General features: G+C 37.8%; 1 protein-coding gene across 1 annotated transcript in view; it reads right to left on the bottom strand.

Moving 5' to 3' along the window:
• Window positions 1-13,154, bottom strand: part of aldh1a3 (aldehyde dehydrogenase 1 family, member A3) — a 43,988-nt gene extending 30,834 nt beyond the window's left edge. Inside the window, exons 1-5 of the mRNA XM_039795993.1 lie at window positions 12,981-13,154; window positions 12,750-12,854; window positions 11,717-11,857; window positions 9,613-9,742; window positions 1,289-1,350 (exon numbers count right to left, since the gene is read on the bottom strand). Of these exons, the coding sequence (XP_039651927.1) occupies window positions 1,289-1,350; window positions 9,613-9,742; window positions 11,717-11,857; window positions 12,750-12,854; window positions 12,981-13,079 (537 nt within the window). The 5' untranslated portion in view covers window positions 13,080-13,154. The remainder of the gene's footprint in view (window positions 1-1,288; window positions 1,351-9,612; window positions 9,743-11,716; window positions 11,858-12,749; window positions 12,855-12,980) is intronic.
• Window positions 13,155-13,436: the final 282 nt, after the last annotated feature.

Raw genomic sequence — 13,436 nt, 5'->3', positions numbered from 1 at the left:
TGAGACGTTTTGTGACCGATTGGTGGGATTGCTGTGGAGGAAGTACACACGGCGAACTTAATTTAATAATGTGCCATTTTCTTTTGCGGGGTCCAAATGTTCCACCCAAACAAATTCCCGGGAGTATTTAGCAGAGCCACCGCCGCTGCGTCCAGAGCTTAGCGCCGCCCAAGACGATTGTGATTGGTTTAAAGAAATGCAAACAACCCAGAGTGTTTTTTTTTCTCCATCCTAAAATGAATGTCTGCGCTGTGGAGATAGGTCTTGTAATGCGAGACTAGTAACTGATCATAGACATTAGGGATGTACTGAAAGGAAAATTCTTGGCCGAAGCCAAATAAAATGAAAAAATTGGCCAAAGCCAAATAACCGAACATGCTTTTTTTTTTATCGCGCATCAAAATGTAATTTATAATAAAGATTCATTGAGCCCTTTCATTTATTCATGCTTTTTTTTGCTGTTTTCGGCCAAATAATGTTGGTAGCCAAACGTTCGGTGCATCCCTAGACATTGTTCAAATCAAAACACTGTTGACTGCTGATAGGAAACACAATGTGAACAGCTGTCTTGAGTGTCAAAGTCAAACACTTTCTTGACCCAGTTCTCCACGGCCTCCTTCTACAGGGTTTTCTTTTCAACATTAATAATACTCCCATTTTCAGGTGAGGACAGAGCTCAACCCTGCACTGAATTAGTCACTAGTTGGTGAAACCAACAAGAAAATAAGAAGTAATGGAGTTCCAATCCATAACGCATCATCCCACTGGGAGCTGCTCAGCAGGGCATATAAGACTCCCATTTCTGCTGCAGCTAAGTCCCAGAGTGACCGTGCTCTTTGAGGTTTGGATCTCTGTACTGATCCACAACTAATATCCATATTTTCTGACACTGGAGAGGACAGCAAACACACATAATGGCTTTTCACAAAATGCTTAAAACACATGATGATTACTATCCATATGTAGATATATGTAAGAGTTGTATACCACAGTACAAGAAGTCGGTATCACAGCAGTGTTTTGGACTCATTTTGGGTTATAAATACGATATTGTGCAATGTTCCGTTGTTTTAAATGCTTATTAAGAACAGATTGTATTACAGCAGAATGTCCTGAAAGTACCTTTTACTGGATCTACTGTACACACACACACACACACACACACACACACACACACACACACACACACACACACACCATTTTCACACCAAAGTAATGTGAATGGTAATAAGAAATCCTATTATACATTATTGCTCATAAATTCAAACCAGATCTGCTCTGGACTTACTGGAATGATAGCTCCACATACGCCAACAGGCTCATGTCTGGTTAAACACATGAAGCTTTCATCTGTAAAAGAAGAAGAAGAAAAAGAAACAATCAGTTTGATCCACTGTACTATAGGTTGAAGGTAATATTTAGGCCAATATTGTGTGTTATTGGTTTAAGGTACTATTAAAAATTTTACATGAAGTAGATTTTTGCACAATAAAGTTGTTCAGTTATTTTTAAGTTAAAACAGTTACAATCATTGGCCTTAAAGTTCTTTACTGAAAGGAGACTAAGGGTCGAGGTCGAAACCAAAAAAAAAAAATCTGACTTTAAAGGGTAATTTTTTTGAGTCATTTTGCCATTCATTGGTATAGTGACTGATGTGAGCAAAAACTTTTGAAATGTATCCAGTAACCGGCAACTGCAAACTGGCTGCACTGAATATAGAATCTGTCGTGCTGTTTTTGCCGCTGACAGGCTCAGATTATTATTCTCAGTGATTCAAAGATTGTTGTTCCCATTAGTCCCTTAGACACAAACACATAGGATAATAGGGTCCAGGTTACCCTGTAACACTGGTGACTGCTTTTCTCTTTTTGTGACATAAAAAAATTTGACCACATTAGTCCTTGAACCATAATCAAAATCATGATCATAAATAAGCTGTAACAACAAACAAGACTGGTGAAAAGAACGCTATTTAAATATAGTTTTTATAAATGCCTCTGCCCGGGTCCGAGTCACAAAATAATTTAAGGCAGATAGACCGGATCTACAGTAACACATTCTGATGGGTCACGGATTTCGGTGTAACACCGGAAAAGCCTGTGTAAGTGTATCCAGCCAGGTAAAGGGTAGCAGGAAATCTTTATATAGGCCTAATTGTATTTACATTTTATTTTAGTTATATTATCTGTTGTTGTTATGGCTGAAACTAGGGCAGGACCATCAAAGAAAAAAAGGAAATGAAACAAAGAAAAACTAAAATCTAAATGGGAGAGTGACAGTGGTTAGGCTTTCAACAGATGGAGACAATAACGTGATTGTAGATGATTCAAAACTGACCCTGAATTGGCCCTGTTCCTCCTGAAAAGGAATGTAACATGTCTATTTCATTTACAAAATAACTTTACAATACAAGACGTGGTTGTACGTCAGTAGCCTACATTGAATTACATCCCCCTTCCATTTAGCGCTCAGGTTTCTTTCTTTTTTAGTCCGTGTTTGTGTTGGCTTACTATTTTCTTTTCCCCTTGTCCCCCTGTAATGTTACTTGTGTAAAGCGTCCTTGGGTTTCATGAAATGTGCTATATAAAGTTATTATTACGTTGGTTGCTACAACAAACTCTTAATGCTTTGGCTCGTGACACAGTGACAGTGATACCCGGTTTAGCTCACGATACATCCAAAGTAGGCTAAGTTACCTTATGCAACACTTGAAATGCATGATGCATCTGTAATGTACTATCTTATTGTAAATGAATGATTTTCTGTCTGAGCAAAACATTCATCGCAACTATATGACCTCCCAGTAACGCTAACTCAGTAATACACTGGGTAATACAGAACCAGCCGGCACACGCTAGAAAAGATCTTTACGACAGGTGTGGTAAAAACACTACCGCTTTTGTCCAAAGGGGCAGCTAGAATCAACACAAACTGAAAGTTCCTCATAGCCACTTTAACCAGGTAGTCACTTTTTGAAGCCAAACCAAAGTGTTTCCAAACCTTAGCATTGTTACATCATATTTTTTGATTTGTAACAGTTCACAAAGCACTTCTACAAGCCATTTTGCAGTGCATGGACAAACAATTTAATTTGGAGGACTTGTTGGTTCTTAAATGACCTTTTCTTAAATTGAACAACTTAAAAAAAATCACAGAACACGTAAGTGGATTATTTAAAACATTTACTGCACTGCATTCATAAGCTTTTTGATAATCAATGTCATGTTTAAGTTTCCCTTACATTATTGCATGGTTACATTGTGCTGTTTAATTTTCTTAAATCAAAGTGAAATATTTCTGTTGCATTGTTAAGCTGTTTTTAAATGAATCCTCTTGGAATGTTCCACCCTACTAACATTAAGATTCACACTCCTTATAAGTTGTAGTGTACATGGACGTGTCAGAGGCTCAGCAGATAACTGGTCAAACCTGGCCTCCCAGTCTGCACCCTGACCTTCTCCAGTTACCTGTGTAACTGATCACAGACTGGGATACTCCCCTACAGCAGGACTCATCTTCAGCTGCTTTTATCTTTGAGTCACTGGGTGAGTCCATGTTCAGTCACAGCTTACTGAAGGTTACATTCACTTGAGTCACTTGGGAACATACTCGTGCTGTCTGTGTGTAACACAAGATTCAGACAGACAGCCTCAGGCCCACTGTAGCTTTGCGAGGCTAATACTTATTCCAAAGCTACATTTCGGATTCTACTTCCAAATCAAAGGCAAGAATATCCCACTGTACTAATGGATTTATATAAAAAATCACACACCTCCTGAGTTTAAATCATAGACTGTAAAAATAGTGGAAATAGCATCCATGAGGTCACCCTTTGGTTTGTGGACTGCCGTTTTGAAGCCTTGAGTTTGACGATACAGGCATCGCCGTCTTGGTTTTTGGCATCACATATGACTATTTTTGACGAGAGGGTGCAGCTGAGGAGGATGATGCGGCAAAACCAGTGTTGTTCATGGTTGCAATGGCGCCGCACTAAGCTGAACGCGAAAGGGTAGGCAGAACACTGAACAAGACATTCTTAGGCTACCAAAATGTTCCAATTAACTTTGATGAAGTGAAAACACACAGTGAGGATCAAAGTTTAAGATGAAAACATGGACAACACCAAAAACAAGTTGACGTCTATTTTTAATGTCCACAGTCCCATGGTTAGCATTGCTAAGCCTCTGTCCTGATTGACAGGTTGGTGTGTGTAGCCACACACCTAAAGCATCCCCTGCTTTATCGTCTGTTTCAAAATAAATGGGACCATCATTTACAAAATAAACATCATGCAGTATTGAAGAAGACTTGAAACTAGCAATTGATTTCAGTGAGTGGAGGTGCGTAGCCATCTATCTAGGAGTCGACCTAAGCCTAATGTGGTGTCCCACAGTGGAATGTCTTGGGTATGGTGATCAGACGTCCCTGGTTTTGGTGATCTGTCCCCGGCTGGAGCTGTCCCCGGAAATGTCCCCAGTTTTCACTGTGACTGAGACCCGAAATTGGAATAAAAGAAAGAAAACATTGACCAAATGTATAGTCGCACACCCTACACATGCAGGCTCAAGACAGCCAGAGCAAGCGCTGCTCAAAGCTCAGAGATGTTCTAGAATGCCCATATTTCTGGCAGAGCGGTAGAAGAATCTTTGCCCTTTGCGAGACAGCTACAGTGGGCTTCTTTCATTCATTCATTCATTCATTCAGCCAGCTAGCTCTGACGAGTGTGAGTAATACAATATCTCATAGGATAGGTAAACCAAAGATGTTCTTGTAGCGTTATGTTTATCATCTATGTTATATGTTATTTAACGTTTAACCTATATGTGTAGGCTGTGTATGATCTACAATTTGCAATAGCTATTGTTAACATTATTAGCAGTGTTACAGCTAAAAACTAACTACTACTACTACGGCACACAAGTTTCACTTGCGCTAGCTACTTAGAGGTAGGCTACTTGGTAACTTGTCATTAAATGAAATTAAACCACTTAATAGAGTGCAGACTTATTATACTATTCATCACAAACTTGTGCCAGCTGCATTAGGTTGCCAGCCTGTCAGTGATGACTAGAGATAGTCATCACTAGGCTTGCTGGCTGGCTCATTGAGCAAATGTTGATTACAAAACTGCCAATCCTACTCCCTTGCCATTCATTTGGCATTGTTGTTGTCAATAGGCCTACAGTAGACTGGTTGCCTATTTCTCATTGAACACAAATGTTTTCTTGCCATATTATATCAGCGTACTTTTCAACTAACTCTAACAGTCGTCAGAATTGGCCCTGGGTAGGCTGCCAAATGTCTATTTTATCACTATAACATTACGCTCGATATCGGAGGACTAGCCTATTCTATGCCACTCTTAGTGACACATTCCAGGCCAGGTTCAAATCACTGATGTTTATTAGCGCCGACAAAACTGAAACACTGTATAAAGACAGGATAAGTAGGCTACGAGACAAATCAATCAATCAATTCAACTCAATCAATGATGCAACTAAATAGCTACACAGAGACAAACTAAGATGCTAATGAATCAAACAGGCAAGATATAACAAATTTCTACATGGTCTCCAACTTTGGGCCAAAATTATAATGTATTCTCATGTAAACTATTTATGTCAGCACAGAAATTTTTGGAAATTGCTTAGCCAGAGTATCCCACCATAATGGTTATTATATTGCCAGATTCCAGACAATCCCACTTACAAATATGAATATATATTTCTAGTTGTATGCTTCCTAGTGACATTAATGCAAAAATATGAAAACAAAACTATTCCACCTGTGCATGGTTAAAATTCTGACGTGCAAAATAGTTCAGGCAAATATTTCCATCAATAGATTAGAATAATCAAGTCTAACCTCTGAATTTCTTTCCAAAGTGTACCAGATTGATGCATTTAAACGTTAAAACTGAAAACATTTTCTTACAGGGGAGCATGCCCATGGACCCCCTTAGGGGGGCTTGTGCCCCAGTACAGCTCTAGGTCTAGTGAGGCCCCTGGGGCAGTGTCCCCATTTTAAGTTTACAAAGATAAAAACATTACCTGTTTTGGAGGTATTTACGCTTCTGAGCTGAACATGTCCCTGATTTTGTCTCAGAAATCTGGTCACCTTAGTCTTGGGCCCTCTACTATTTCTTATTATACATTTATATTGTATATTTATATTTTAGATGTGGATGGCTTTGTATGAGAAGGATAACACCATAAAGGTGATCACACCTGAAATTAGGTTGTATTTTCAAAAAACATTTTTACTTGGATCAAAACTTAGGAACATACTGTACATGCTAAATTTGGCAAATTCTTGTAAACTTAGCTGCTTGCTGAGACAAACCAGCTTCCTTTTCTTGTGACTATCATTCACTGTTGTTTCAGAGCAATGGACAGAGCTTTGTTTTGTGTAGGGGCCAAGGGGGTGTGTGACAGCGTTGTCCATAGCACTGAAACAGAGCTTGATAATGGCCACACAGCAGTGAACTGCAGCTCTACCGGCGTGCGATGGACTAATCCTAGTTTTACAGTGTGTTGCATCGGTAACGGTAATACTTTTGGCACTAAAACATGAATCAATCTCACTTTCTCTTTCACTCGCTTGCTGAGTTGCTGTTGCAGGCAATACTATGAAAAAGAATCTATTTACACTTTCATTATATATATAAACTGTTTTGAAAAAGAGCAGGCACTTTCAAAAAATACTTGACAGGTGATTGGATGAACCATCTGCCTATCGCTTCCGTTGTTTTTTAACAACAGTTGCGGCCGTCACACACACCTAAACCACGCCCGTAGCTACCAGTAGCTTCTCACCTGGCGCTGATTGGTTTGGTTAGCTGGTAGTTTAGACTCAAACACATTACTTGAAGCCTGACAAGACGGATTTTAGTGTGATGGGTGATCCTGCGATTCTCACGTGATCTCGTGAAATTGCAATATTGCGAGAATCCAGCTGCTGTGTAAGCTAATAATTATGCCGCCTTTGGCTGAACTTTCAATTGTATCGAGCACTAAATGCTTAACATATTTTGTACGTACAAGACAATATCTCCAACGTAGGACATAACATCTCCTATGTAGGAGATAATATGTCCTAGGAGATATACTTTGGCAAATATTGCCTGAATAGTTTTTTCCACCTTGCCTTTCAGTGCTTCTGTACCAATAAGCTTATGCAAAAATGTAATTTCCTGTAAAATAAAAAGTGTTAGCAGCCAATCAACCAGTTATTGTGTCCGCAGTACTAGTTAGACAACAATTCAACTTCTAGAAGTGATTGAATTGAAAAGTGAAAATTTTATTCTAAAAAATCTCTATTGGTGTTTAGCAATGCAGATACTTTTGGTTTTATTCACCCACGTTTCTTTCTGTCTTTATTATTAATAACAGTGCAGTGTTACATATAACATATGACTGATTTGTAGGCTCTTATTTTGAATTAACCAGGGTCGAAACCTGTCCAGCATTCTTAATTATCTTTGTTTCTACTGTTGTAGTAGGCATGCCAGGTACATTTGTTTGGTTTTCTCATTTTTCAAATGCAATGCATAGTCAGCAAATAGGCAATACATTGAAACTGAAAGAGAGGTTTTGGGCATTATTGAAGTTTCCAGTACACAACAGTGAGTTGTCGATTCCGATTTATCCAGAAAAATTTTTACTTTAGCTTCATCTGCATCCACTGAAACCAGCAGTCTACATAGCAGCTCTACCACCACCACACATCAAAGTGTGTATGTAGCCTTTCATATTGTACTATAACTCAGTTATGTGTCTCATCTTGATGAGTGAGTAGTGAAACTGCTTCAGTATAAAGGTGGGGATTACAGACTGAGTGGCTGGCGGTTTTCCGAGGCATTGAGCCAACAGTGATTGTTAATCCTCACAGACTGTTGCACCTCACTGATTACTATCTCAGCCTCTTCCTCTTCCTTTTGTCCTGCTGTGCCTTGCATCTCTCACCACTCTATTGGGATCTAATCAGGAGGAAAAGGCAAGTGTGTTTTGTCTATCTGCTTTCCTGCAGAAGCAAAGTAGGATCTGACAAGATGGGGGAAGTATTAAGAGTCTGGATGAGATACCACCCAGGGCTGTGGACAATCCTGAGCCAGGCCAAGTCAATTGCACTATAGTAATTAACTTGTTTCCCAATGGTGCACTGGTTATGGAGCCCCTGAGGGGACATAAAAAGTTTTTAGTGCACAATGGAAACTCATCTCATAGGCTTCACTAATTATCTTGTGTACACTCTTAATTATCAGTATTAATTTATTCATGTACACTCATTTTGCATTATTTTGTAAGGAGTTCATAAAGAAAAAGTAAAGAAAAAAAACAATTTGTGTACACAAATATTTCATTTGTTAGCACAAATGATTAATTAATGCTCTCAAATGTATGATTGAGTAACTACGTAATTGAATAAATTAGTTGAGTAATTATATGCGCACCACAATACTAAAACGCTCCTCCTAACTGACCAGATTGGACAAAGATTTTAACTTCCGTTCCTGTGTTGCATTGACTTCAAACAATAATTTGAGAATGCAAATCAAATCCTTTGTTATGGCAGGAATCAAGTAATGAGGAGAAAAAAATACTTGATTGTGTGTATAATTGGTTATTATTATTTTATTGGCACAAATTACTAATTTATGATATCAAATTACAGTCAAATTTGAGTCAATCCTGAGTGCATTACAAACTATATTGTGCACAAAAAACCAATGTAGTTTTGAATTTTCAATTAGTTTTTATTTTATTTAAGTTTTGACTTTTTAATTTAATTGAGTTTAGTTTTAGTTTTCAGAGTGTGTTTGCTAGTTTTAGTTTAGTTTCAGTTTTTACAGAAAGATTTAGTTTTGGTTTATATATATTTAGTTTTAGTTTGTTTTTGTCAAGGCCAGGTAGAATGTATCAGAAGTATGTAAGTACATATATATATCGGTTCTTGTTGGAGCAGTTAGGCTTGGGAGTGATGTATGTATTTGTGAATGTATTTTGTGTTTTGTATTTACTGTTTAATTGTTTTAAGGACCCCCTCAAAAATGAGATGATTCATCTCAAGGGGTTATCCTACTAATAACTACATATTAAATATACACACAGAATACATAGTTGGAGAATTGCCATGATGTTTAATGTTTAATTTTGTTGCTACTTTAGTGTCCGATGTAAAGCAATTACAGCACAGCGTCATCTCATGTCAAGTTTGTTAAAGGTTTTAGTTTTAATTAGTTTCAGTTAACAAAAAATATTTTTGTTACAACACAAGAGACATTTTAACTGCATTTTGCAGTTGTCCAAACTATTTTTTTTATTATTTTAAACAGCTGTTTAAACAGGCCACATTGTGGCTCATATTTTACCCACACTTTGCACACGTAAATATTCTTCTCAAATGTACAGAGATTGTGAAATAGTGCCTCCAGAATGCAGGTGACCTGTACGTTGTCTAAAGTTTCCTCCCCTTAGAATCACATTGGTCAAAGCCTTATTGATACCACACACAGGATCTTTTCACATCTCATCATCATCTCATCTTTGTTGGCCATGATGTTTTTTTTTGTTAAATTCCTGACAGTTAGAATAACATGGCACACACACTCACCTACAGGCAGACTCTTGCCATGGATCTTGTCCGCCCAGCCTGCATAGTAACGAAGGGTTTTGATACTGCCGTCCAGGTCAATGAAGAAGGACTGCAGGAAAGGCTTCCCCGTGTCCAGAGTCTCCAGGGTCTAAAGAATCAGAAAACTAGCATCACTGGTCGAGCATGTTGCACATTTATCGGAAATATTGACTGATGTGAACAAAAAACTTTGAAATTGGTCCAGTATTGTATAAGCATGAATGCTGTTACCTGGCTGCAATGTAACCCTACGGGACAAATGTGTTTTGTCAATTTCCGTCCACTAAAAGTTCAGTTTTAGCCGCTGACAGGCTCAGATTATTATTCCAAGTTCTGACAACATTATGAAAAGGATCCCTACAGAGATAGACCTTTTTATTAAAGAGTAAGATCGTTTTTGTTTGAACTAAACTAAACTCAATAGACTCCATTTAAATAATCACTACTTTTAGCGTGTATACAACCAGCATATTTTCACATGTAAATGGGTGAATTTACATTATTTCAACCCAACCAGAGTGGTGATTATTGGAACAGCGGAGAGACGAAACAAGACGGCTTTTGATGGTTTTATTTTTTTTCTGTTGACTTTGAATGCAGTGTTTTACAATGATAAAATTGTTTATTTAAAGGGAGTCTGATGAGTTTGTGTACATATGTTTACTGAAATTACTTTTATTCCATTGTTAAATTTAAGGGACAAACGGAGAAGTGAGACTCTGCAGCTCTAGCAGATACTGAAACCACTGTACTACTTTACTGTACCTTTAAATGCTCTGAATCTGGTCTTTATTTCCCCAAACATAGCTGGGAATTTAGTGTAATTAGCCATATGCTGTACACTACCACTCCAGAGCCTGTTTGCTATTAGCAGTCACATGCAATCTAGTATTATTACTTCACTCACATCTGTAAGGGTTCATTTACAGATCTAAGTCTTAATGCAAGCTGGCAGCTAGACAGAGTGAATACGCACAGCAACAGGATTTCATTCCAAACAGTATCTGAAGGAGGGGGGAAGTAACATACAGCAATCATTACAAAGAGAAAAGAGAGACCAGGGTGGGGTCATGATGTCATGCAATAATGTAGGCCAATCCCTGATATGAAAAAGTCACCATCATGGACATTTTTCAGTTGCAGAATAAGTCTGTTGCTTATAAAACAGCACTTGCTTCTATAATTGAGATATATTGTTTTAAATTATAGATGAACCACAAGCAACACAAGAAAAAGAAACTCTTGATGTCGTTCAGATGATACATTTAGCATGAGTTAGTCGTGTTTTTCCAGATGTGACACTGAGTTTATGTAGACATGGGGGGTGGGATTCAGCAAAGAGGAAACGTGTTTGTAAGAAGAAATAAATGAGTAGCGGTGGAAGGTAACTTAGCACATTTACTAAGGTACGGCAAAAAAATAAATACAGTTCTGATATTTCCATTTTTACTACTCTATATTTCTACTTCTTTACATGTAAGTTTTATCTGCAGTACTATAGTTACTCGGCAGATTAAGACTTAAAAAAATCTGTAATGATCATAAAATATGATGCATTGATATACAGATAAATAAATTACCCATCAGATATAAATTACTTACAACACCTCCACCTTGAGCAGATACAATAGTTCAATGATTACAAGTTAATGCCTCAGTTATAATAATCAAATAATATGATGTATGATGCCATTTTGCTAAATAATGAGTGACCAATTTTAAAGTACATTTTGCCCCTTTATTTTTGCTTCAGTGCAATTTTGAATGCCAGACTTTTAATTGTAATGAAGTGTGGTAATATCACTTTTACTTAAATACAGAATTTGAATATACTTTATAATTTTTCTACCACAGGAAATCCCACTTTAAAATAATCTGTAATTCTTGAACTGTATACGTCCATCATGTTTTTAAGGAAAAAACAAACACCACTTTGAATTTTAAAGTAAAATGGATGAACTGTTTGTGGAACAGTATGAACATATTCAGAAAGGACTTGTTGTTTTTAGCAGTTGTCTGCAGGAAATTTCATTGCTATGACCTAGTGTGGGTAGCATAAAGAAAGTAGTGAAAGTAAGCCCACCGCCAGCAGCAGCCGGTCCCTCTCCATCAGGTCGGCCAGTTTGTGCAGCAGCATTCCGCGGCTGGACGTATCCATTCTCCGCCACGGAGAGCCTCTCTGCCCGGCCGCCTTGGCTGCCCCCACTGCCCTGTCCACATCTTCCTACACAGAAAAATTAAGCAGAATAAAGTGGGACAATAAATTGGAAAAGGAGGTTGCACTTCAAACAATGGAGTTTCTCGATGGACTGCTAAACCCAAAATCCAATAGGCAAGTTGCAAAAAGAGAAGGTAAGGTAGCACATCTCAAGTTCCCGAGTTAAGGAGGACAAAATAATAAGCTCACATCACAAGGAAGGTTGATTTATTGTGATGTGAACCTTATTAAATAAGTAAAATTACAGTTTGTTGTCCTCCTTAACTTGGGAACTTGACATGTGCTACCTTTTCTTCACTTTTTAAAGCAGGACAATGTCAAAACACACAGGTCTGCCGTATAAATACAACACTATAACAAAAGTTACCAAGCAGGCTGTGCGTACAGCACATGAATGACTTTCAGTGCCAATTATATGTGCATACGTAGTAAGCAGACTGGTAATATTGTAATAGTAGCCTATACTTTTGAAATATTTTGATTCCCACTTTACCTTTATTTAACAAATATGTAAAACTATATTGACAAAACTATTTTGTTGATATAAAACGCTACTTTGCAGATAAATTATATAGCGAATTTGGCAAAAGATTCTTATGTATCTGATTAAGTTCTTATGGCATGTTGGATTTCATTGACATTGTTCTGACAAACACAAAACCTGATATTAACAGATATTTAAATGAATTTGGGCTTACATTTTTTCTTTCCAATTGATTCAGAGCCAGAGCAGATAACAGTAAAGACATAAAGCTAGTTGAAAATCGGCAAAGTTTCCCTTTAAGGTCTTAATTACGCATGTAGGCCTACACTGTGTTTTATTCATTATTGTTATTTATATTATATTATATATATATACATATATATTTTACAAATAAAATAAAGTCTGCCTACTTACTTTGTCTGCTTCTTCCACATCACAGATTTTGACACCTGTCGCTGGGTTGAAAGTTGGAAATGTCTTTCCGCTGCTGGATGTGTGCCATTCATTGTTGATAAAAATCTGTGGAAAGCGGAGAGAGTTTGTAATGGGTTTAGTTTGTGCCACAACTGATATAAACTATCATTAAAGTCAAAAACACAATTATGATAAAATGCTCCCAACCGTACTCTACCTGTTTTCTCTTACCTTGGTGTGTCTGATCTCCTGGACTTTGACAGGTTGAGGAAAAGGCAAAGCTGAGATCCCTTCAGCCACTCCGTTCTCTGTTGTTCCATTCTGTGCCATTCTGGGTCCGCAGTACAGTCCAGGGCCAGTCTGTCTGCTCCGTCGTCTAAATACTGCCAGCCCATATACTGGCTTTTTATAAGAATGCAGAGTTCCTCCCTCCTCACACAGCAGTTGAGGAAAGCCCAACTCCGCCCCTGAGCTCAGAAATGAAGGGCCCTTCTCTGAGGGGATTCTCTTTCTTACAGCACCTTGGAAACATCCTGCAACCTATTTATTAATGATTCTGTGTGAATAGTGTGGAAGGTGATGTTATCTTCTTACTTGTGTATACAGTAAGAAAGGCAACAAGTACTTTCCAGTAATGACGATGGTAAATAAATGCAGTGCATTTTTACTTTCATTTTGGTGGGATGT

The sequence above is a fragment of the Perca fluviatilis genome, chromosome 3, assembly GCF_010015445.1.
Source record: "Perca fluviatilis chromosome 3, GENO_Pfluv_1.0, whole genome shotgun sequence".
NCBI classification, from domain to species: Eukaryota; Metazoa; Chordata; class Actinopteri; order Perciformes; family Percidae; genus Perca; species Perca fluviatilis.
The sequence above is the reverse complement of the archived record's forward strand: the minus strand, read 5'-3'. Positions and strand labels throughout refer to the sequence as shown.